General features: G+C 51.2%; 10 protein-coding genes across 10 annotated transcripts; 6 read left to right on the top strand and 4 right to left on the bottom strand.

Annotated features, from left to right (window-relative positions):
* Positions 1–295: 295 nt before the first annotated feature.
* On the top strand, positions 296–1402 carry An14g00400 (uncharacterized protein; the record flags this gene model as incomplete). The annotated part of the gene is made up of 1 exon (XM_001400632.1): positions 296–1402. The coding sequence occupies one exon, from the start codon at positions 296–298 to the stop codon at positions 1400–1402; it is 1107 nt and encodes a 368-aa protein (XP_001400669.1).
* Positions 1403–1656: 254 nt separating this feature from the next.
* An14g00390 (uncharacterized protein) lies at positions 1657–4641 on the bottom strand (the record flags this gene model as incomplete). Its single annotated transcript, XM_001400631.3, has 1 exon — positions 1657–4641. The coding sequence occupies one exon, from the start codon at positions 4639–4641 to the stop codon at positions 1657–1659; it is 2985 nt and encodes a 994-aa protein (XP_001400668.1).
* Positions 4642–6837: 2196 nt separating this feature from the next.
* On the top strand, positions 6838–8277 carry An14g00380 (uncharacterized protein; the record flags this gene model as incomplete). The annotated part of the gene is made up of 1 exon (XM_001400630.3): positions 6838–8277. One exon carries the CDS (start codon positions 6838–6840, stop codon positions 8275–8277), a length of 1440 nt encoding a protein of 479 aa, XP_001400667.1.
* A 1025-nt stretch (positions 8278–9302) lies between these two features.
* An14g00370 (60S ribosomal protein eL13) lies at positions 9303–10487 on the top strand (the record flags this gene model as incomplete). The annotated part of the gene is made up of 5 exons (XM_001400629.3): positions 9303–9305; positions 9425–9458; positions 9562–9608; positions 9750–9908; positions 10053–10487. The coding sequence occupies 5 exons, from the start codon at positions 9303–9305 to the stop codon at positions 10485–10487; spliced, it is 678 nt and encodes a 225-aa protein (XP_001400666.1).
* A 900-nt stretch (positions 10488–11387) lies between these two features.
* Positions 11388–13153, bottom strand: An14g00360 (hypothetical protein; the record flags this gene model as incomplete). The annotated part of the gene is made up of 2 exons (XM_001400628.3): positions 11388–12354; positions 12408–13153. The coding sequence occupies 2 exons, from the start codon at positions 13151–13153 to the stop codon at positions 11388–11390; spliced, it is 1713 nt and encodes a 570-aa protein (XP_001400665.3).
* A 438-nt stretch (positions 13154–13591) lies between these two features.
* Positions 13592–14362, top strand: An14g00350 (uncharacterized protein; the record flags this gene model as incomplete). Its single annotated transcript, XM_001400627.1, has 1 exon — positions 13592–14362. The coding sequence occupies one exon, from the start codon at positions 13592–13594 to the stop codon at positions 14360–14362; it is 771 nt and encodes a 256-aa protein (XP_001400664.1).
* Positions 14363–14871: 509 nt separating this feature from the next.
* On the top strand, positions 14872–15706 carry An14g00340 (uncharacterized protein; the record flags this gene model as incomplete). The annotated part of the gene is made up of 2 exons (XM_001400626.3): positions 14872–15056; positions 15199–15706. 2 exons carry the CDS (start codon positions 14872–14874, stop codon positions 15704–15706), a joined length of 693 nt encoding a protein of 230 aa, XP_001400663.1.
* Positions 15707–16427: 721 nt separating this feature from the next.
* On the bottom strand, positions 16428–18540 carry An14g00330 (uncharacterized protein; the record flags this gene model as incomplete). The annotated part of the gene is made up of 6 exons (XM_001400625.3): positions 16428–17230; positions 17291–17360; positions 17434–17777; positions 17839–17906; positions 17973–18071; positions 18191–18540. The coding sequence occupies 6 exons, from the start codon at positions 18538–18540 to the stop codon at positions 16428–16430; spliced, it is 1734 nt and encodes a 577-aa protein (XP_001400662.1).
* A 1699-nt stretch (positions 18541–20239) lies between these two features.
* On the top strand, positions 20240–22065 carry An14g00320 (hypothetical protein; the record flags this gene model as incomplete). The annotated part of the gene is made up of 4 exons (XM_059744015.1): positions 20240–20319; positions 20448–20613; positions 20725–21080; positions 21147–22065. The coding sequence occupies 4 exons, from the start codon at positions 20240–20242 to the stop codon at positions 22063–22065; spliced, it is 1521 nt and encodes a 506-aa protein (XP_059602228.1).
* Positions 22066–22511: 446 nt separating this feature from the next.
* An14g00310 (uncharacterized protein) lies at positions 22512–24310 on the bottom strand (the record flags this gene model as incomplete). Its single annotated transcript, XM_001400623.3, has 8 exons — positions 22512–22646; positions 22721–23013; positions 23066–23112; positions 23175–23720; positions 23780–23879; positions 23946–24018; positions 24087–24170; positions 24257–24310. The coding sequence occupies 8 exons, from the start codon at positions 24308–24310 to the stop codon at positions 22512–22514; spliced, it is 1332 nt and encodes a 443-aa protein (XP_001400660.1).
* Between the last annotated feature and the right edge of the window lie 253 nt (positions 24311–24563).

The following is a 24563-nucleotide window of genomic DNA, read 5'->3' as shown; positions in this document are numbered from 1 at the left end:
ACCTATACAACCATTTCATAACTGCTACTGGTATAACGCTCAAATTCAAACTGTCAGCAAGCATAATTGCAGTTGTATCTCAAACTAGAGAAGTCAATCCAACGACTAACCAGGTACATCCGCGGGCAAACCAACCAGCCGCAGGTGACCCCGCAGAACCCTAATCAGAAGGAAAGTTGAAGGCGCCCCGCAGCAACAACAATTTTCTCCGCTCGTCCAGTCCATCCGCATCGCTTTCCTTTCAAGAAAGTTAGTCAACAAACCGCCCTAACCCGAACAGCGCAATCACCTCAAAATGTCCGAGAAACTTCAGTCCACCCTGACGACCAGCTTGACGCTCCTGGAACAATTCCAGGGTGCCATTGCTTCCCCATCCAGCGATATTTCCTCCTCCACCGATCTTTCCGGAAAAGATGCGTTACCCCTCCTCTCCGCCGCGTCGACAACCCTGAAATCGCAAGTCACCAAGCTCTCGCTCCTCACGATTACTTCCCCCTTTACCCCTTCTGCTGTCACAAGTGTCATTAACGCCTTGAATGAGTCCGTGCTGCCCTCTCTGGTCGCCGCAGCACTCCTCGTCACCCCGGCCCATCACACGAAGGCGTTCCAATCCGAAGTGCATGTTTTGACCCAAACAGCACTAAAGGAAACGACAGCACTACTCCAGGAGGTCCAGACGGTTGCGAAAAAGGCGGAAGATGCTCAGAAGAAAGAAGCCGGCTTGTCGCAGTCGGAGAAGGACGTGGTCACGGTGGCGGCTGGACGCTTGTGGGACTCCTGCGACGTCCTGATTGATATTGCAGCGAAGGGTGTGGTTGGGTTTGTGGTCCGACGTGTGGAAGAATGGAGAGATCTTGTACGGGATGCAGTCCAGGAGATTGAGGAATGGGACCCCAATGAGGAGGGCGATGATTTCTTCGATGACCTTCTGAGCGATGACGGGAAGGGCAAGGCCGATGAGGATGACGAGGAGGATGAAGACGATGATGATGATGAGGATACGGCTGCTCTTCAAGAGCAGAAAAAGTCGGCTCTCCGGATCCTGAAACCAGTCTCGCAGATATACCCCACCATCTCGGCGAACCGACTAAAGAAAACTTCTGATTCGCCATCACTCGTCGGCAAGCTGGAATCCTTGATGAAATACCTGCAGCAGATCCCTGGCCATGTTGACGAGGTAGCCGGCGCGTTGTACGAGGCGAATACGGAGAAATCCCTCCAATACATGCGCATAACAAAGGACTGCGCCGTCAAGGCTGTCAATCTTGCTAGTCTTCCCTTGGATGTGACTGATTCTGCCGATGCGCCTCAGGAGAAGGAGGACAAGTTCACCACTTGGGCCAGGACTTGGCTGAAGGTCATGGACCAAGTTAGCAAGTCTGTTATTGATGCGACACAGTGAATAGGCGTTCGCAACACCTTTCATACTAAGTTCTCGGGATATGTCTCGAGCTACATGTCCATGTAGCAGTAGTGAGATTTTCCCGGCAGAGTACATAGTCACAGTTAGGATGCGAGATATATGATACCAATGCTTTGCATGTATGTGCGCTTTAGATGGTACAATATACATAGGTTAAGAAGCCGAAATCAAGTGTCCTCCCGGGCAGGTTGCCTCGATCTTAGTCGTACCTTTCCCCACATTACACGGCAAATTTACTCGTCATTTGACTCGTCGCCCGTTTCCCACTCACGAAGTTCTTCTTCAGGGATACGATCTTTGAGCCATTCGAGGACCGCATCGGTCCCCTTGGCTACCACCTGCCAGCGGGGAACCCGAAAACTATTCCCTGCTACTTCGAAGCGTCGCAGGGGTGAGCCGTTGCCCCAATTCTTGCTAGAACCTTCGGTCCTCAAAAGGCCGAGCTTCGGCGGCAGAACGCCAATATCGTTGTTCCCTACGTCTAGAACCTGTAGACCTTGCACCGCTTCAAAGTCGAGATTGCTGATTCGGTTATCAGAAGCCAATAATGTTGTCAGGTTCGGGTAGCTCCGGCGCACAACCGGAAGGGATCCGGAGAGACGGTTGGATGAAACATCAAGGTAGATGAGGCCTGGCGCAGTAAGATAACTTAGTAGCGGCTCAAGTGTAGTCAAGCCGGCAGCGGTAATGGTGAGATTCTGAAGACTGGGGAGGGTAACGGGTCCTGAGAAGAGAGATCCGCTATTGAGCGGGTTATTTGAAAGATCCAGATCAGCTAGGTTAGATGCGAGCATGCTGAGAGCCGGAACAGGAAAGCATTCTAGCTCGTTGTGTTGTAATTGGAGGCATCGGACTTCGTGGAAATCGATGCGTTCCAACTCCTGTACTTCTATCTCCCGCAGATCAGTGTATGACTTGTCGAGGACACCACCAGACTTGATTTGCCAGGAGGCCGTTTGGACCGGTGTTTCTGGCGCCAACGTAAACTGAGTCGCAACAGAGCCTTCATCGTCTGTATCTTGCGGTTCCGGTTCGCATCGGTGACGCAAATCGCGCTTCAGGTCCTCCGTGTTCATGCTCAGAAACTTGCGTTCCCGCAGGGGATTATTGGCTATGCGGAAGTTGACGAGACTCTCCATTAGGCCGATCTTCTCGTCCAGCTTGGAAATATCGTTACCAGTGAAGTCAACATTCCTGATATTCTTCAGGCCAGTGAACCCGTGAGGAAGATCCGATAAACTGTTGTCTTCCGCTAACAGGGTCAAGAGAGCTTGCCACGATGAAACATCGGGTAGAGATTGAATGCGGTTCGTATTGATTGCTAGACTCTGCAGATTGGGAAGTTCGAGGTCTTCGTTCTCCGAGAGCCTCACCAAGGCGTTGCTGGCTACGTCCAAGATCTGTAGTGTCTCGAACTTTTGCACAGACGCTGGCAAAAGAGTTCCCTTCAACTTGTTCCTCGGGGCGTGGAGCTCCTTAAGCGGGAGCATGTACAATTGCTCGAATGGTAATGCGCTTAATTGGTTATTGCCCACGTTTAAGACTCGGAGGGAGGCCAGTTTTGCAAGCTCTCCCGGAAGCTCTGTCAAGGAGTTCTCGTGCAAGTCCAGTACTTCCAGGTTGCTGAGGCGTCCGATATCTGGAGTAAGGCCTCCTTGAAGCTTGTTCTTGGCGAGTCTCAGATCCCTGAGAGTTTCTAGTTCCATAACAACATTTATGTCGTCCATATTGAGATTGTTGTTTGATAGATTCAGAGTGTGCAGCCGCTCCAGCCTTCTGAGGCCTACTGGTAGTGATTGTAAGATATTGCCATGAAGATCTAGAAGCTCAAGCCCGCCAAATTGATTTCCTCTTTCGTCAACCTCTGGGTCTAGCTCGTGTGCATCGATATCGGGGAAAGCGTCATCGGGGAGCTCCGTGAACTCGTTATCCGCAGCGATAAGTTTAACAAGATCCACACTCTCATACCAATCGGTGGTGGAGTTGGAATCGAAATCGTACATCGTCATGACTTCTTTGGGCAGTTCTTTAAGAGACATAGCCGCGATATTCAAGTGACCAGAAGTTCGACCTGCATCGATGCGCTTCCGCAGAAGTCCATGGTTTGGATCCTTAGGACCTTGGTTGAAGGGATCGTCCGTATCGAAATTGAATCCACCGGCAGCAGTTGTTGACTCCGTGGTTTTCTGAGCCTCAGCCTTCCGCGCGGCCTTCGCCTTCGCGATACTTTCCCTCAAAGCGCTAGACGATTTCGAGACCTTTCGAGTTTCCATCTCAGTCTGCTGTTCCGGAGTAAGATCTGATGAAGTGGATTTTGCCGATGGCGACCGTGAACCCATCAAGGATGGCTTCTGGCCCGAGAGACCCTGCTGGACCTTCCGGGTTTTCCTCACTTCGAGGCGTTGCTGCGGAGCATCTACAGTCGGTTCTGTGGGCCTCGTAGACACCCTGGTAGGTGCATGACGAGGATTGGATGACAATGTCACGTCATTTTTCCGGGCGTAGGGTGTGATCCTAGTAGAGGGCGGTTTCAATTTCGATGGACTATCTGTATTTGGAATGGAGCTTTGATCGGATGTTGCACTGTTCGCAGAAAACGATGGACCACTCCTCGATGGAAGGCGCATGGACGAAGGCGGGCGGGAAAGATAGTCGCTTCCACTGGGTTGACGAGAAGATGATCTTGACGGCGACCTTGAATAGCTTGTCATTGCAGACGGCGGACGAGACGGCGAGCGCATGGGACTAGTTGCGCCGAAGAAACTACTAGACTGTCTGCTCTGAGGTCTAGGCGAAGGGGGGATCTGGGAAAGAGTCTCAATTGTTCGCTCAGAGAGCGATGGTCGTGTGCGACCTCGAAACTCTGCATCATGGGCTGGTACATTGTCGGCCTCCAGATACAGGGATTTGTTGTTCAGTGCCCCTTCGGGTTCTGTTATCCCCGTATCGCTTGTCCTTGTCTGAGAAATCTCTCTTTCTTGACGCTGGGTACCTAAGGACTTCTTCGGCACCGTATACTTCGGTAAGGGCTTTTTGAACACCGGCTCTTGAGAAGGTCTGCTCAACCGGCTGGCGTGGAGACCCGGGTCGGTTTGTAGCTTCTCGCGTGAGGGGGAGGGACGCAGGGGTTTACTGGCGGCAGACGTCGGTAGAGGTAATCTGGAGGCCAAGCGAGGAATACCACTCGGTCGGCTGGGGGTCTTCTGTGGGTTATCCATCTTTCCGTCGGTTGTAAATGGAGGTTAAGCACTTGTGGACGAAAGTGCCAGGTATGGGTGGTAATGCGGATCGGATGGAGAGAGATTTATAGTTGGTGGAATTCGGTCACAGGCAGTGAGACATGATGATTGTAAATAGCGGCGGGACGCAAGAGTAACAGGACCGGAACGGTGCGAGGCGCGAACGCAATAGCGATGGTTCTTGCTGGTGCGCTGCTCTCAGGGATTCGAGGTCGGAATGGATTATTGTTTACAACTTCCCACGAGGGGGAATCGCCGCATGTGCTGCTGCCTGAGGCCGCCACATACCTGATCCGCTCCCCACATCGGCGTGATCGTCCCGATGGAACTGGAGGAGACCCAGGAGGGGTTTTTATGCTTGGTTCCTTCAGCTTGAAGAAAAGCTTGCATGTACTAGTCGTGTACCGAACAATAGCGGTTCTATGGTGCAGCTTGTATGGGCTACAAGTAAGTACGATGCCTTCCGATGTGACAAGTCGCTGATATTATCATCCATGAGGACAGTCTCCATAAATAGATAGTGGGACACTGCTTCTTCAGCCTGTCGCCAAACGAACCTGTCACTAGCAAGAAACCAGCAGTATGTCATGGCCAATCTTGGAGCCTTACCTTAGTACACGGTAGTACTAGTGGCTCCGCGTCCCATACGCTATGGTTGCGAATAAACCTCTGTTTAGACCTTCACCTAGTACCAAAAGTCTGGGTCTCCCATGTAGAATGTAGATAGTGGCATTCTCAATCTGTACTAAGTTTCCTCGTGGCAGCGTTGGCATTTACCTCAAACTCACACTTATTAGAGGCATACTTCATAAAAGTAACTCACGTGGAATGTCTGGTGTCTGCAAGTCTAGACCCTACTGTTCCAATGGCTTCGTATTAATCTTATGGATGAACCAAATCTCCGGCCCAATTTACCTCGTCAACAGGGATAGTCATACTGACATATTCTGGCGTCGTCTCCCGATCTCTCAGGCATACAACTTCAATAGTGACACTCTCCCGGCTTCTGCCCATCCTTTCCCGATCCGAACCCTCAAAAAATAATCCCTAATACTTATATGTCGAGCCTGGCTACTCTAGTAGATAAGATGGTCGTTTTTGAAATCATGACGTTCCACTTTAAACCAAGAGAGCTAGAAAACGCAAAGACTGAATACGTAGCGTACAATTTACAGCCCCATGATAATGTTCTCTGCTGAGTACACGGTATATGAGATGGGAGGAATGTTGATGGTACACACTTGATAAAACTATCGACAAAGTATGTTCGCCGCGGCCAATGAAGCGTAAACCATTAACCTATCAAAAGGAGATCTATCTAGATACAGATTCAGGATCAAGATGAATCCTAGGATCGGTTGCCCGAGTGACGATAGCTCTGGCCCATGGGGTTCGGCTTGTGTTTACCTTTTGCTGAGCGTCGCGGATCTGGACGCTAGCTGGATCAGGCATGGTGAAGGACTAGCGCGCGGCTGGACTCACGTGGGAGCGGGTGGTTGGTCGTGGTTGGTCGAGGCTGAGCATCGCAAGCGACTTCCCAGCCTCCCCGAAATGCGCATCGCCCGCAACAAACATCCTTAAGGCATCAAACCGTCCCTCCGCCGGCGCGCTCCTTACTTCCTTCATCTTGTTCACCTATCTCTATCATCTGCAATACCCCTCTCCAATTCCCCTTGCACTCTGGAACATCTTCCATCAGCCTTCTATCGCTTCCCTATCTTACGTCTTCCGCTCGGGATACTTTGCTACCGCCTCCTTATCGCCTACTAAGTGCCTTGCTTCGGTCCAACCAACGTGCCTCAACGGCCCTATCAGTGATAAGCGCACCGACCCAGCTATCCATCATAGAGCAACTCGAGAACATCTGAGCTGTGGCATTCGATGCTCAATTGCATCGTGATCTTGCTCGTTCTAGCACATCTCTACCCATTTCCGCTCCTTTCCTCAGGGGCTCTACGCAGCAGCAATCGGGCTCAAACACTCAACTTCATCCTGGCGAGCTCATCAAACTAGCCGTACTTTTGATCGATCGTGTTTCGGATCTGGTATGCGTCTGACCGCCCCACGACAACTGTTCAATACAACGCATTGATGCAGCCAATGCTGACCTATTACTAGTTAAACATTTCCTATCGACGGGTATAACCTGCCTGTTTCTACATATTGTTATCTGTCATGTCGCAAGATCCTGATTCTCAACTCTCGCAAGGCCCCCTTGCCCCTCCTGCAGAGATCACCGGCCCCGCAACGCCCATGCAACGTGCAAGTCTGTCTGCATCACCAGACCTGAGTGTAGGTGCTGGAATCCCGGTATCACATTCTGACCAGAGTAAATCTGTATCACCCTCGCTACCTTCATCTGATATGACGCCGCCGCCATCATCACAAATTCCCGGGGCCCCGCGCCAACGGTCAAGATCTACTTCAAGCTCCTTGCTAGCTTCTCCTCCCGATATCCAAAAGACCCTCTGTGTTGCCTATGGCGCCTCAGAAAACCTCCCCACTGCCGATGATATTGATACCGCCGATGAGTCAAAGCTCCGGGCGATGGCTAAAGACCTGTTGAGTGTTGCCCAAGAGGCTCGCATGTCAGCTCTGCACTTCAAGCTACAGAATAGTTTGCTATCGTTCACTAGTAACGAAGCTATCAAGCGTGCCGAGGTAGAGCATCAACTTGCTAGAAGAGAGGTCGAGATCATCCAGAGCTCTGAGTATCGCAGTCGTCATTGCCAACCTGAGGTCAAAGCAGTGCAGCAGATTTCCAATGTGGAATTAGAGCTTGCCCTCAAGCGCAATCAAGAGCTTGGAAGAGTAAATGCCACACTCGATCGGCGGCTGCGTCGGGCTAAAAAGCTAATTGAGCAAGAGAAGGAGAGGTCAGACCTTCTCGAGGAGGAAAATAAATTGCTGAAAGAGCGTATCAGAGACAATCGGAAGCATTTCTCTCAAATGATTGAACATGGACCGATGTCGCCCAGCCCCCAGAGAGAAATACAAGCTTCTCATAGGCGGCCTGTACCTCACTATGTGGAGCACGATGGCCGCCAGGTGAACGGCAGCGATAGCCATGACCCGTTCGCGCAACTCCTTGCTGCCGACCGTGTTCTCAATCGAGGATCACCGAGTGTCATATCCACACCACACAGGAGCCGTACTTATAAGCAGCATAATGATGGCCAGATGCGTGGAAACCACACACTCCCCTCCGTTCCCATGACACCGTCCCGTGCTCGGATGGCCCCTGGAGGGAACCAATATAGCACACCGGGAAAGGAGTCTCATGACAGCCACCGTGATCGAGACAGCACGATATCGGCGTCCGACATCGAGGAAGCTGAGACGGAGGAAGACATCCCAGCGTCAGAGGCTGGTGCTCTTGCCAGTAACATGCTTCGTTCCCACGCTTTCAGCAACCGCCGTGAGAGCCGAGGCATAACGAATGCACCCAAGTCCAGCACACTTCTGCAAACCAAATTGTTCGGTCAAGTGAGGAAGTCAGGTGTTGAGCGCCCATCATTTGGTCTTAAACGTAAGGCGAGTTTTGATGGTGCGACTTCGAAGAAAATGAAAGCGGAGGAAAGGGTGGGTCTCGGCATTGACACCTGGAATAATTAAGCATGACCCGTGCACAACCATGGAGCGTGTGTATCACGTATAACGGGCTTCTAGCTATCTACTAGTATCTGCTTCCTCACCGCCAGGACTCCTAGTCGCCTATCACTATTGCGGGTCAAAGCTAGTTGTGGCTGGATATGCTATGTTTGCTATACAGAGGGGATGCTGCTTGGATCTTGGGGTTGTTTCTTATGTACTACTTTCCTTCCTGGGGATCTATGACGAATCATGATGAACTGTAAAATCCGATGGGGGCCACTGGGTGTTTTTCTTCTAAGGGTACTACGACTTATTGGCAACTGGTTCTGGGACTTACCACAGGAGTATTTCTTTCTAGGTTTTATCATTATGATGATGGCTTCGATACGAATAGTTGGCGGCTTTGGACATAATGACATACATTTGCAAGGATTGAATAATAAGATATTTGTTGACTGACATATTACAGGAGCCAAAGCGCTCTGCCATGGGTCGAGTAACAGCATATTCTGGATATCCACATACATACTAAGTAGATAGTTTGCAGAGGGACTCCCTCGTTGAACCGCCAAGTCACATGGACCTTACTCAGCGTGTAACGATGTAACGAGGGTGTACCGCACCCAGCTTACCTAGAAGTAACTAGGTACGAGGGAAGAACAATACAATACAGGCGGTCGGTCGGTCGCAAAGAGTACAAGCACAGCCTGAGTCGCAACACTCCAGCAGCCAGTAAGCCTGCCACAAGGCAATGAGAATAAAACCCCAAGAATATACACATGTAATATAAGTCTCCAATCATTCTAGTCGACTCTGGATGGCAGTCCCAGATCCCTAAAGCCGTTCTGCCACGGAGAAAGTCTGGGGGTGACCTTCCGAAACGGGTAAGCAGGGTAGGGCTCGCTAAGCGAGGCGATGCGGCTCTGCGCGGTTGGCCACACCAAAAAAAGTTCCACCTAATAGTGAGACGAGGAGTTTTGAGATACGACCAGCAACCACCCACGACGACGACGACAATCTCCCGGCCTTGATCCCCATCCGTCACAATGGTGCGTTATTCTATCCAATATTGCTCAAATGGCGTCGCTAGATGGTCATTTTGATGATCGGACGCTATTTTTTCACAAAAGACCCAATATGCTGACCTGGGACCTCGTGGTGGATATAGGCGATCAAGCACAACAACCAGATTCTCAACCAGCGTGAGTGAACCTGCTCGAGGAAGGATGCGATGGTGGATTGTTTAATATATCGGGTTACAACTGGCCGGCTGGAATAATATGGGCTGATGGGTTTCGATTTCAGACTTCCACAAGGACTGGCAGCGTCGTGTGCGCGTGCACTTCGACCAGGTACGCTTTCGAAAGTAAAACCTTTACCCAACCGATTCCTATCTACAACGAGCGACTCGCCTTTTGGAAAAGAATACGGGAGGGGAAAATTTTTTCCTATGTGCGTGGTGGACTGACATGTGTTTTTTTCTGCTTCAATAGCCTGGCCGCAAGCACCGCCGTCGTGAGGCCCGTCTCGCTAAGGCCGCCGCTGTTGCTCCTCGTCCGGTTGACCAGCTGCGCCCCGTTGTGCGCTGCCCTACCGTCAAGTACAACCGCCGTGTCCGTGCTGGCCGTGGTTTCACCCTTGCTGAGCTGAAGGTAAATTTCGTCCCTTGTGTGCAATTCGATGTCACCAGAAACAAGAAAGGGTGATGGCGATTGGAAAAGAAAGCCCTGGCGACTGGGCAGGATGCAAATAAACGGACGGAGGCTTACACGATTATTTTTTTTTTCGCACTATAGGAAGCTGGTATCCCCAAGAAGCTCGCTCGCACCGTCGGTATCGCCGTTGACCACCGCCGTGTCAACTACTCCAAGGAGTCGCTCGTCGCCAATGTTGCTCGCCTCCAGGACTACAAGGCCCGCCTGATCCTCTTCCCCCGCAAGAGCGGTCAGTTCAAGAAGCTTGACTCTTCCGCTGAGGAGGTCAACGCTGCCAAGGCTGCTTTCGCCGAGGGCAAGACCGAGGGCTTCGCCACCCGTGTCGGTGGTGCCCTCCCCATCAAGAACGCCACTCTCGAGGAGGCTGTCACCGAGGTCAAGCGTGACGACCTTCCCAAGGGCGAGGAGGCTGCTTACCGCCGGCTGCGTGAGGCCCGCAGCGAGGCCCGCTACAAGGGTATCCGGGAGAAGCGTGCTAAGGCCAAGGCTGAGGAGGAGTCTGCCGCTAAGAAATAGATTTCTTGAATCACAGCTAATGATGATCGGGTCAATTTTCAAGTCGGGGATTAGTACCTTGTGTGGCATGGCGTCGCTCCTCTATTTTCCGTTTTCACCTTTGTCCTTAACATAAAAAGCTCCGAAACCCCCTCGAAATGCAAATGTCCCAAATTTTCATGTCCTGAGAAAGCTACTAGCTCTCCCCTAACGCGAATGAAGTGAAGACCCTCCACCCTATTTGTCGTCTTTTCTTTATGTTCCTTCCGGGACGATTTTGCCCATTCGATCTATCTACCGAAGGACGCGGGAACCGAGCCTCAGCCTTCGGGTTCACATCACAATACCCACTTGAATACGGTAAACTTGAAGCACGCAGAGGCACGGAGCAAGCTAGTGTACAAACGCGATGATATACGGGTTATAATTATGTGATCCCGTCGATATTTTGTAGATGTTAGTCCGTAATTCTGACTTCCTTTTGGACGGTATATGCGCATAACTGTCATGCAGCTTAGCTTGTCTGATAAGATCTTTGCATATAATCCTACGGTTACATATTCTTGGGAGGACTTATTATCACGGCTTATACGATCAGCCAGCTGCCATAGCTTAGATCTCGCACACTTCCTCTATAACTAAAGTCACCCAGGTACACATAGGTAATGCCATACAAAATCCATATCCAATGATTTGACCGGGCATCGGATGCCAAGTCAGGGGCGTGTAAATTACATGAGAAGAAAATAAACCTGCGGGATTATATGAAACAGACCAAGACCGATGAACAAATTCGCCGATGACGCCGACGTCGACAAACCCTTATTGCTTCCCAGCCCATCCAAATCGAAGAAAACGCCATTGACATCCGTTTAGTCCAAATAAATTAACACTTGATGATATCATGAATGAAGTGAGTGTTCATTTCTTCGAGTTTGTACCGAGCAAAGCGCGCAAGACGCAGTCTGTAGCTCTTAGAATTGCGCTAGCAGGGACTCCGCTGCCGCTGCTTCCAGCTTGGTTGTTCTCGTTTGGATTTAGGATTGATTGGAACAGACGTTTGGATTCTTGGTCCACCTTGCGTCTGGAGCCGCTATCAGACTCGGATAACAGAGAAACGCTGAGTCCTGGCGCTAGTTGTGGCTCACTTGTCCACTCATCCAATGTCAATTGGCATGATACCAGGACTTTGGGTGAGCCGTTCTTGGATTCGAAGAGCATAGACGTGCGCTCGAGGTGCGGTAGAATCTGACGCAATTCCGACAAGCCGAGGGGTTGCGAGCTTGCGCTCTTTGTTTTAGTCTCATGGTTCTCTTTCGCATTACCACTGATTAGTTCAGCATGTTGTTCCTCCATGTGTAACCATAACTCAGCACGCGATACCATAGCCTCCCAGTATCGGTTAATGCCCCAGCACAGACCTGTGACATCTAGCTTAAGCAACGGATTGGCCAGCCTGGCGTCTATCCAACGCCGCAGATCTTCTGGCGTCCTTGCATCTTCTTCGGTCATCTGTGAAGCAGATGATATGGAGACCAGGGATTGCGTTTCTGGGTTGACATCGCAGGTTACAAATACTTTATAGCGGTTGGAGGGAAAGGGTGACGGGGCGGAAAACTGGAGAGTGTGCCTCTCCAAGACAAGGTCAGGGGTGCTAGGTATGGATTCGGAGTACGCCGTAAGCTGTAATGGCGCAAGAGCTGTTAGATATGCTTCTGTTTGCGCATGCTCTCCAAGCGCAAATGGGTTCACTGGAGGGGCCTCGGGTGGGGGCCTCGGGGGTCCCTTGGTGGCAAAGGGGAGTAATGAAGAGATAAGAGTCGATATGGAGGTTTCGCCTGAGGCCGTTGGGGTCGATTGAGGAGGGTATGATGTTGCTAACAAAGTACTGCTGTCTGGTTAGTAAAAAGTCGCTCATGGCGCAACAAGCGTGAAACTCACATCAACCCAGTTAAATCTCGCTCTTCACTGGCATCGTCTTGGGCCAGGTCCTTCGACCATGTCTCCAATTCCAAGATATCCTTCTTCAATTGCTGCAGTTCTGAGGCGAGCTTGTTCTTCAATTTTCGCTTCATCAAGATCTCCTCCGGTAAGGAAGTCCGATCCAACAACAAGCCGGATTCCGCGGATTCTCCTGCCTCGCCATAATCGACTTTCCTTAGTTTTGACGGGCTTTGTTCTCTACCATCTGTATTCCTTCGTCTGCCCCACTTTCCCGGTTGTGAGCTTGGGCTACTGCTTAGGAGTCCTTTTGGTCGCCCGGGAGGCCGTTCCAGGCCCAACTGGGTCGGCGTCGGTGGAAGATCCGGCTCGTCAAGGATGTCCTGGAACGACGGTTGTTGTAACGCCTCATTCGCATCTATATCGCCGGTTGCACTGTCCAGTTCCGACGCCAATTGATTTTCGGGGGTATCGGTAGGTGGTGGTACTTTTTCTGTACTCTGTTGGGATGCAGACGGAGAGCGGAACATTAGATCGGAGGCCGTGATCCTCGTTGAGACTCGCCTTGGAGGCGCAGCAAAAGCGGCCAGACCGCTAGAGCGACGGCCAGAAAGGGACGATACAGGCGACTGTTTGCTGCCCTTGAGGGAGCCCAGAGGACTGGCAGTCGAGGTCAAGGACGGTCTCAGAGCCTTGCGGTCTCGTAGACCGAGCGCTCTCGATCTGGCTTGGTTCGGTTTCTGCATACTTCTTGCCGGAGATTTATTATTATCGGTCTCCAAGAGGGTGGGATGCGATCTGGCTAAGCTCGCTCTAGTGGGAGCTTGGTAGGACGTTCGCTGAATGGTGCGCTGCTGGGGGTCATCCTGAGACGGCGCGGGGTCGTTCATTTGCGACGCGGTGAGACAATGATGGGGCGGTCGGGGTCGCTTAGGTAGCGGTTGGTGAAGATGTGAAGGCAAAGCACCGGATCAGCCGTCCATGCGGAAAAACAGTTAACCTCCGCAGAGGGGATAAGAGAAGCGTCCGTGGGCAGCGCATCTCCAAACATCAACAACATCCACTGCGTTGCCGGTTTGCACTGTTTGCAGACCCGGGGTTATGACATAACCGCCGCTTTCTCATCTTCTTCTGCCATCTCTTTCCGATCTTCCTCTTCTTCCTGTTGCGACTCCAGCTTCACCATGGACGCTCCTTGTCTGGCGATTCGCTCGTCCCTCCTCAGACGTTGCCATGTCTGTCTTTCCGGCTCGCGCATACCCGATGCATCTCGATTGACCCGACCACGTGCCGTCACTCCATTCATTCGCCGCTCCAGCACCCGCAGATATGCCACCGTCCAAGACACACAGGCGGGTAATGTGAGTGACTCGAAATCTCGTCAGGCGCATCCACTATCAGGCTATTATTATGATATTTTGTCCACCCGCTCGCCCTACCGACACCACGCAACAACCGATTCCAAGACGGAAGAGCCCAAGCCGGAGGCGCAAACACCACAGGAAAAGATGGCCATTGTCTTCGGCACTCGGTTAGCTGGTCCCGGCCGGTCCTCACGCTACGATCCCGGTTCCGCACCGGATACAACGTGGAAAACCATAAACGGGGTGGCTATCCCTCCTCGACCGGAAGAGCCCGACAATTGCTGCATGAGTGGCTGCGTCCACTGCGTATGGGACGATTTTCGAGACGAGCTGGAGGACTGGGCCTTCAGGCTTGAACAAGCCAAGGCGAAGGGTGCGACCAAAAGTAATGCCTCGGATATGCGACATACTCCACGAGCGGAAGTCAACTCAGCCAGCATGAGCATGGATGACGATGGTGGTGGCAGTGAGACCAATTGGTCGGCGCCTACTTCGGACGATGACTTGTTTGCGAGCATCCCTGTGGGGATTCGAGAGTTTATGAAGACGGAGAAGAAACTGAAGCAACGGCATCAACAGGAATCGGCGTGAATTGATGTCCACACTATTTCTTCTTGCTTGGTGACCCTTTCTCTTCTGGAATTCGAATACCCTTGTGTGATGATTGATGTCGATTATTTGGTGTTTGGACTACGTTTGTACATAGATCATACTATTACTTTCTTAGATGTAGACTGTATATAAGTTGCACTGTCATAGCATTGCTCAGTGATTATATATGTTTGAAGTGATGGGGAATCGTGATGCTCCTAAAGCGAGTTAACATTCACACCACAGAACTATAATAACCCAATTGAGAGATTCCTATCATCATATACACCCAATCGTATCATTCTTCCAAGCAGACAACCAAAATCTCCCCCTCACAACAGTCTCAATCAATACTACCAAAAACTTACTCTAACCCTCACAAGCAAGCGGTCCCGCACTCCACCGCCCAGAATTCTGCCAACGAATCCCGCCTTGCTATCGCAAAAAGTTCCATCCATATCGAGCCATCAAACCACCACCGCAACAATAAAACATACAAAGCAGACACAATGTCGGCGTCAAAATCACAAACAGACATAATTCTCAATAAGGCCAACGTAGCGCTAGCCCGGAGCCAGCGTCTCGTTGCCTCATGGCTACCTGCACCGACAGCAGACGATCAAGCGAACAGCAAGAAAACCGAAGAGGAATTACAGCGAGAAGAGGATGAGATTTTCACGGCGGTTCCGGAGACGTATGATACACTCTTTCTTTTCTTTGTTTTTCTTTTCTGTCTGCGCTATCTTCTAGAATATCCTCCCGGGGGGAGGAGGGGAGGGTCTCGAAGAGAAATACAACAATTGATGAATATAGCTAACAATCGGTTCAATGTATAGATTAGGAGTCGGTGCACCGCTCCCTACTAAAGCTGCGGACGGGAGTTGGAATCGAAGCGAATTGGATTCGAATGACAAGTTACGAAAACAGCTCCTGGGGAGAAATTATCAGAAGGTTATGGCTGCGAAGAAGGCCTCCACTGCGAAGGGAGGCGGTAGTGATGCGGCTGCGTCAACAAATCCCGCTAAGAATGGGGTGGCGAAAGGAGAAGAGGATGACGAGGACGAGGAAGAAGGACGGACGGCGCTGATAGGGAGGAAGAAAGCTATGCCTGCGAAAAAGCGCAAGGCGGCTGAACCGCAAGCCCAGTCGGAGTCTGAGACGATTGGAGGCGAATCTGGCGAGTCAAAGCAGACGAGTGATGTCGGTGATGGCAGTGAAGCCAAAGCCGATCAGTCAGATAAGCAACCGGGAGCTTCATCACGGCCCGCTAGTCGGAGAAAGAAGGCGACGAGCTTCTTGGATGAGATCCTGGCCGAGCGATCGAAGAAGAGAAAGAAGAGGTGAACAAGCGTTTTACATCCTCTCGCCTCACCTGAACGGAGCTCAGTCTACGATATAATCAGATGTCTATAACCTCCCGGAAATGAATATACCCATTTAGTTCTCTGTGTTTAGTTGTTCGTGAATACGTCTGATAATGTTATCAAATCCAAAAGAGTCAAATGATTGTGCGCCTGCAGCCGAATATCACTATGTCCACTGCAAATCTAAATTACTATACCCACACAATATCGTGCACCACCACCCCAAACCCAGGGTATATAATATAACAACAGGAAGGCGGCGCAGCCCAAGAACGGTCGTCTGTGCAAGGCCCCCACCATCAAGAAGCAATGCTGTCCAAGAAATATAGAAAAACAAATTAGTGCCATCCAAACCATGCCCGGTAAGCATGGGTTCCAACATGCTGGAATCCATGTATGTTGTATCAATTGTACAGTAGATGTTCCCACCCAAAAAGAAGATAAACACAGAAAGTACAGATGGGCAATACTCCACAAGATGCAGTACCAGTCCAGAAATGAAGGGCTGAGCGTGAGTTTCTCCTGGTGATATGCTTTTCCTTTACCCCTTTCCAAATATAAAAAAAACGTGCGCCCCGAAGAACAAGAAATCTACAGCTCCGATTCCGGTAGGGTCCCGAATATCAGCACCAAGCAATGCTCCTGCGAGAATCCCCGGATCAAGGATATGAATGCAGCAAGTAAAAATGACGAAGTTGGATTTATTCCAATCGCTTCCGTTTTCGATCGTCAGCCATGGCGTGTTGGTCTTCGTCCGGCCGTTCCGCAGTGTCAGCCGGGTTTAGGAGCGAATGAACATTGCTGGCCATGCTAGAACGTCGAGTTGCTGGCAAGGACGATTCATGTCGAGGAAATCTAGGTCCTAAGGACCAGCCGTTGTCGGTCGGGGGGTTCTGATCGGGGTGCAACGGGGGGGTGGGGTGTCGAGTTTCCTGCAGACGCCGCGGCGCCCCCATTTCATACTGGGCCAACACATCTCGGACTGACTGTTCACTTGACGTCGGAGTGCGGTGTCGAGACGGAGACCAGGGGTTCGCCGGCTGAGGCGGTGGATGGGCGGTAGGGAACGGCGACACTCCCGTTGGCGGCCAGCCATGCTGTCTGATGTCCGCCGAAGTGTGCCGACGCGCAAGATTAGGCCCAGGCGGGGAGGAAACGGAGGAAAGAGGATGAGGCATTGGTTGCTGCGGAGTGACGACCGTTGGCACTTGCGAACGATTGTAGCTAGGGGAAGAATTTCCGGTGCCGATTGACCCGTATCGCCGTGGAGAGACGGCCAGATGAGGCGGAACAGGGGGTCGAATCATACCGGCCCTCGAGGGGTCCAGCATCGATGGGCGGCGACTCTCTTCTGGGGGCATTTGGCGCGGCGACAGCGGCGGACCTGCATCGCCAGAAATGCCGGTGACGTAAGGTTGTCGGACAGCCAAGTACGGGTCTGGAGGATGCTCCAGGGCCCGCACAGCCTCAAGATGCTTCTCCAATTCCGCCTGCATGGTTGCCACTACTCCAAGTTAGTTTATCATGTATTTAGGGCCATCAATAGAGGATGGATGGTCCTCACCGTCTCGATACAGAAGGCTCTCGCGATCGGGGATCATGCCTTGGAGGAACCGTGAGATGGAGTGAGTCCACTGGATTTACGGGAAGAATCAGCAAACGAAATCACTAGAACGTCGCAAACGCATTGGAGGGCTGTCAACTTACGTGATAACACCTGGTTAAGCTCTCGGCCATGGATTGACATCTCGCATTGAGGGTCGCATTTCCTTCTTCGGCGTTCCTTAAACGAGCATGCAAGTCATACATGGAGTGCTCCAGGTTCATCAAGCGGGACTCGGTGACATCGGGAACTGGCTCAGCGGGGGTGCCGGGCTGGGAGGCGGCGGCCTTGTGACCAGGAAACGAGTCGCGATGAATCAATGCATGACGGGATGCGCGCCGCTTGATCTCTCGCAAACCCACGAGATCTCCGCGCTTGAAGTTGCCATTCCCATGTTTAAACTCCCACAGAGCGGAGTCTGGCGAACCGGTGTGGAATACATCGCTCACTGGGATCCATGTATATCAATAACGGTCGGGGCAATGCATTTGCTGTCTCAGCCCGCATACCTTTATGAAATCCGTACATATTCAGCTGCCTGACGAAGGACGAAATGTTGGTGTGTTTGAAGTATTGACTAGGCTGTTCGTTAGCAGCTAGCTCCCGCAGAGCGCGCGATAGGCTGCGATAGGGGAAGACTAACGCCAGGACTTTGGAGAATTCGGAAGTCGGGGACATGACGAAGCTGTCATTCGTACTCGACCATGAGATGAGGTGTTGAATACTGGGATCTTCTAGCATACTAATCAGGGTTGTCAGCTTGAGTCCGTTACCGAGAAGGGTAAGGGGAACGGGGAGAAATTCGAAAAAAAAAAAAGGTAACGAGACGCAAGAATGGACGACAAACAGCCTCTGACGTACTTGTAGAGCTTGTGGATAAAGGCCGTCTGAACGACCTTGGGCTGCTGAGCAGCAGCAGCCGCACCGATGGCTTGAGTGGGAGCGGCATGGTGATTCACATTGGAAGGTTCAGTAGAGCCATTGGAGGTGGCGGTGGTGTTGTTTGCGCCCGCCCGATCGCTATCGGGACTGCTATGAATGGGGGGCGCGGCACCCGAGGCAGGAGGAGTAACCTCCATGGGGTCACCGGTGGACTGGCTGGAGGGAGGAACAGAGGAGGCAAGGACAGGAATCTTGCGGGTTTTGCCGGGCGCATCGATAGCAGTGAGGATAAGCGGACTTCTGGACGGGGGATCGGCGAGACCGCTCATCTCGCGCGGCGGAACCAGGGGGGGGAGGGGAGGGAAGGAGGAGCAGGAGCAAGAGGAGGAGGAGGGAGGGAGTGAGGGAGGGGGGGAAAGAAAGAAGAGGAGGAGGAGGGAAAAGAAAAGGAATGAAGAACGGGGCGGCCGAGGAGGGAGCCGCAGCAGACGGAGAGAAGAGAGAGAAAAGAAGGCGAGGCAGAGACAGACAGACGAAAAGAGTAGACGACGGGATTCGCGTAAAGTAAAAAAAAAGTACTTAATTCCTTTTCTGCCCTTTACTTTTTTAAGTCTTAAAGAAGTAGGCCAAGACCGAGTTTCTTCAGGGTGAGAGAAATTTATGAAGAGGAATAATGCAATTAATCAAAAATAACGTAGAAAAATAATATAATAGTTAGATTAATGATGGGGAAATTGTTGAATAATAATAGGGAAGTCGAAAGAAACAGAATATTGAAGGATAATAAGTATAAGAATCAATAGATGAGGGAAGCTGCCAGTTTTCTTTTTATGATTTTCTTATTCCCGCAAGAACAAGCAACCAGCAGCACCCCCAAAAAGTGAGTAAGTGGTAGTAGGAGTAGAAGTGGATGTGTTGGAAGATAAGAAATGGGAATGGATTGGGAGAAGAAGATACTGGAGGTGGAGAGGGGGAAAAGGAGCAGGAATAACAAGAAGAAAGGAAAGAATGAATGAGTAACTGAATAGTCCAGTCTAGTTCTGTCAAGTTAGTAGTAATAGGAGAAGTAGTAGTAGTAGTAGTAGTAGTAGTAGTAAAATTGCAGGATGGGATGGGATGGAATGGATTCAATTCTGGCTGCTGATGATTCTCGAACGACGAGCCCCCAAGAGTCTGGGCCAGACTGAACTTGAGGATCATCGCCAGTCAAAAAAAATAAAAAGTGTCTCCGCTTCCCGAAGCATCGCCGTGCTCTCCATTGGTCCATCCACCCCCAAAATCTAACCTCTGTTCCCTTCTTCAGTTGCTTTTGGGTTTTCGCCTTCCGATCAGCCTGCTGGGGCTGCGCCGTAGATCGATGACCCAGCTTTTCCTGTTTCTCGCTTGCTGCTTGCTTAACTTCTTCCCCCCTCGTCACTTTCCGATCGACGTAAGCCTTCCCAAAGTCTGTAAGAAGAAGAAGGAGGAGGAGGGGGAGAAGGAGAGGAAAACAAATAAAAAGTAAAAAATAAAAATAAAATAAAATAAAATAAGGGAACGAGGCTAAAATATCTAAGGTCGTCTTCGCATAGTTGCATAGTATTTATTAGTGGATGGATCAAGAATGCAGTGACCGCGCTCACTAATGGTTGTTGGTGCTTGTAGCTGGGTACTTTTGTCAAATTCTCAAGAAATAAGTAATGAGTATGCGAGAAAGTGGAGAGCTGTGAGCAGATCAGACAGGAAATTCCTTCCTCTTCTCTTAATACTCGATACACTAAAAAAGTATACAGTATCTCAGTAAGTAGCTACAAAGTCTTCGTGCAGAGTGAAGATGGGAAGAGTGTCTGCCTGCCTGAGCAGCTCTAGACCCTGCAGGACGGCTCGCCTTTACTACTTATCGCTTTTCCCCTTCCTTTTAGTACCATCCACCAGGCCATCCAAACCATCCTAAATACTACTATCCACCTATCGACCTTTCTTTCTTTCCCCCCTCGTAGCTGAGAATTTGAGACCTCGTCTTATAATAGCGTCGACTGGCTGTCAGCCATGGCCGCCGATGCCGCTCCTATACAGCAAATCATCACCCTCTTCACCCATCTGAATACGAACTCAGCTCGACACGATGCGTATGACCATCCATCCATCCATCCATCCATCCATCCATCGATGATCTTCCTTTTCCCCTCCTTCCTTCTCCCCCCCCTCCCAGATAAAACCCCGATGCTAGCTTTTAGCTCATGCAGTCCCCCGACAGGTATCATCGCATTTTAGACCTACTGAACCCCCATGAATGGCGCGATGTACAAAAGCGCATCAACCAGCGCTCCTTTCAAAAAGATATTCTAGCGGAATCGCCTCCAGAAATCGCAGTCCAAATCGCTCAGTATCTTGACCTTTCTGACCTCTTTATCCTTCAAAGGGTATGTTCCCATCCTTCGTGGTCTTGGGGAAAAAAAATGACCTGCCACCCTTATAACCCGTGAGACTGAGTTCAAGCCACATTCCACCAGGTCTCTAGAAAGTGGCTCCAGCTACTGTCCTCGGAACTGATCCAGGGTGCTGTATACCAACAATACACAGGGCATGTGGGCGCAGCAGCACATGTCCTAACTAATCACTTCACCCAGTATGCCAAGTATAGAATCCGTCTGGAGCGTGGCCTACCCATTTGCAATCTCCAGGCCCCCAACCTCTTCCCAACAGATGGCTCGAAGCTTGAATGCTTGGATTACGCCAGTGGAAGGTGTGCTTGGCTAGATAACGGCACCCATGTCGTCGTGCACGATCTCTGCAAGCGCTCCACCCAGCGTTTTTGCACGGAGAATCGAGATTCGTTCTGGGATTTGCGTCTCTCCGATTCCATGGTGGTTGCGATCAGCGCGCGTGCGTAAGTACACATAATACTCACACCACCACAACTTGTCACGGCTGCGTCGAGAAAGGAACATATTAGACACCCAGCTCATCCCGAGTCTAGATACTGCCACGCCTGGAACCTTGAAACGGAAGAACACGCCTCGTTTCGCATCCCCGCTTTCAGCTTTCGGGCCTTCGTTGTTACTGGTCTCAAGGTTGCTCTGAGTTTCATCAACCATTCTGCAGCTGGTGACGAGGAGTCCAAGATCTATTACTGGGACATGAGCTCGCGAACTGCTCGTACCATCCAAATAGCACCCCATCTGGCATTGATAGGCCTGCAACCCACCACCAACAGTGTGACCACTCTCCTCCTCGAAAGAGGAGATGATCCCACGAACCCCCACCATTCGCCCTGGGACAGACTACGTGTCGTAAAACACACCTTCGATGATCACGGACGCACCACCAGTCCACTACCCTCCTATACATTACATTTACCGTTCCCTATTCAGCCTGGCTGGACTATTGCCGACATATCAGACAGCTCTACAAACAACTTAGCCGTCTTTAACTGCACCCCGCCGCCTCAACCCAGTGCGCTGTCGGCGACGACGACAACGACCACCCTTCACTATGTTCTTGTAGTCTCCTATGACCCGCAGCGGGACCAGATTCACGTGCACACACTGCCCCAGGAAGAAGGCACACCTTATTTTCCCTTTTGCAAGACCGCGCTGGATAGTGATCTTCTCTACTACGTAAAGAGTGATAGGGGGAAACCGGCCATTTGGATCTCCAGTCCAGCCTCCCGCATCCCTCATCGCCCGGCTGAATCCATGAGTCTCGGGTTGCCTCGAGAAGCCTCGAATGCCATCTATACGTATGCGAACATGTTCACTCTCTACGGCGATCGCGACTTTGTTCTCCTGGTCCACGAGACCGATGTGAAAGTGTGGCGGTTTAAAGACACACAACCTCCAGAGTCTGTCAATCTGGCGCTTCTAGCAGCATGAAGGGTAATATCACCCGGCAACACCAAAAAGTGGGCATGAAAAGGGAAAATACATTTAACATAAGAAAATGAACCTAGAAATGGACGATATACAGGACCATCAAATGCTCTCTATAAGGATACCCCTCGTGCTCTCTTCGCCTGAATCCGTCTCATTTCACCATTATAGCAACTCGTTTGTGATAACCCCTATGACCGATCATGTTCTAAGCAGCAGGAGTGCGTTAGCATCGTCAACGAAGCCTATGGTCACCAACCGTCGGCCTATTGCTCCGCATCTCGCCGCACTATCGAACACACGTGAACCTTCTGAATCCCTGGCCATGGGAGTGGGGGAAAGCAAGAGGGAAGTAAGAGAAGAAAAAAAAAGGAAAATAGAAAGAGTACAAGAGACAGTGGAGCAGTAGACAAGGTGACGCATCTATAAATCCAAATCCGACTCGGAGATTAGATACCAAGAGTGAACTCAACGCCAACGTCGATCTCGCGGGCCATCTTGACGACCTTGGAGAACTGAACAGACTTCTCAGCAGCGCTCTGGAGATCCTCAATGGAGAAGATCTTGAGGCCAGACTCGTTGATCTGCAATTCACGTCAGTTAACTTGTGTTCGCGTGGATTTCATTATGCTGGTTCGCATAGACGGTAAGAACATACCAGCTTGTGAGCCTGCTCCATGTTGGTACCCTGCAGACGGGCAACGATGGGAGTGCGCAGACCCATCTCCTGCACGACGTTGATCAAACCCTGGGCGATAGCATCGCAGCGAACGATACCACCGAAGATGTTGACGAAGATAGCAGTCACCTTGGGGTCGCTGGTGATGAGCTCGAAAGCGGACTTGATGGCGGCAGGGGTGGCACCACCACCGACATCGAGGAAGTTGGCGGGGGCACCGCCGTTAAGCTTGATGATATCCATGGTGGCCATGGCAAGACCAGCACCGTTAACTATGGTGACCGTTAGCATAAACCATATCAGTCGATTTCGATGGATCCATACCCAGGCATCCAATGTCACCGTCAAGCTTGATGAAGTTCAGACCGTGCCTATGCCGTAGATTAGAATGCTTTCGAGCGTTGTATAGATGCAAGGACCAGGAGGATCTTACTCAGCGGCCTTGACCTCATCGGCATCTTCCTGAGTGGTGTCTCTCCAGGAGAAGACCTCCTTCTGGCGGAATTCGGCGTTGTCATCGAAGCCAAGCTTGGCATCCATGGCCATGACCTTGTGGTCGGAGGTCTCAGACAGAGGGTTGATCTCAATCTGGGTAGCATCCTTCTCCATGAAGACCTTGTAGAGCTTCTGGATGGTGTCCTTGGCCTCCTCGACGCACTGCTCGGAGAAGCCGAGCTCGGTGACGATCTTGTGAGCAATGGCATCGGTCACACCGACCTTGATGTCAATGGGAGTGGTGATGATGGCCTCAGGGTTCTCCTTAGCGACGGCCTCAATGTCCATACCACCTTGCGACGAGGCGACAATGACGGGGCTCTGAGAGGCGCGGTCCATGAGGACAGCAAGGTAGAACTCGCGGCGAGCAAACTTGCGCTCACAGATGTAGACAGAATTGCAAAGACGACCAGCAGCGCCAGTCTGCTTGGTGATGAGCTTCTGTCCGATCATCTGGCTAGCGAACATCTTGGCCTCGGTAGGCCTAAAATTTTATACATGTCAGCGCAAGCGAAGACTCGGAATAACGCGGGTCACACTCACGAGTAGATCACGCGCACACCACCCTTAAGGCCATTGTCGAAAGTACCCTTACCACGACCACCAGCAAGAACCTGGGCCTTGATGACCATGTCGTCATTACCTAAACGTCCTCGTCTTAGTAGCCGTCGCGAACTTTGGGGTTGGATGGCGGATCACAAAAACGTACCGAGGGACTTGGCAACGGCCTCAGCCTCCTCCGCGGAGCGGGCGACTTCACCCTTGGGCATGCCGATGCCATACTGTAGTATCGTATTAGTGAAGGTTGCAAGGCGAAGTTTTACAAGAGATTTTTGGATGCCCGACGCACCGACTTGAGCAGGTTCGCAGACAGGTATTCGTGAATCGACAGGTTTCTCTGTTGCTGAGCAACACGGGACTGAACGGAAGACTCCTGTCAACAACGGTGATGTTAGCACGCCGATCCGCCTTTAGGAGATTTAACAGGAGTGAAGGGCAACGGGGCCCAGGGATGCTTACCGTCGCAGCCCTCAAAGCTGCCGTAACCGGTTTGCTGCGGGCAAGCTTAAACATGGTGACTGAGATATTTAGATGAAAGGAGAGGAGAGGTATCAAAAAAGTCTTGTCGGGGAGAGGGGAGTGACAAGAACAAGAGAATCCTCCGACGTGAGGTTATGCGGGAGAAGATGGGGGAGGTATTTGGGGTGTTGATGGGAGAACAGCTTTCTTTTTCGCGGCTGCGCTTCTCGGGATGATAATTGCCTTGGGAGTAGCCATCGGCAGTCACCTGACGGGCCAACCAGCGTGCGCCTCGGGATGATTAAGT

The sequence above is a fragment of the Aspergillus niger genome, assembly GCF_000002855.4.
Source record: "Aspergillus niger supercontig An14".
Classification (NCBI taxonomy): Eukaryota; Fungi; Ascomycota; class Eurotiomycetes; order Eurotiales; family Aspergillaceae; genus Aspergillus; species Aspergillus niger.
The sequence above is the reverse complement of the archived record's forward strand: the minus strand, read 5'-3'. Positions and strand labels throughout refer to the sequence as shown.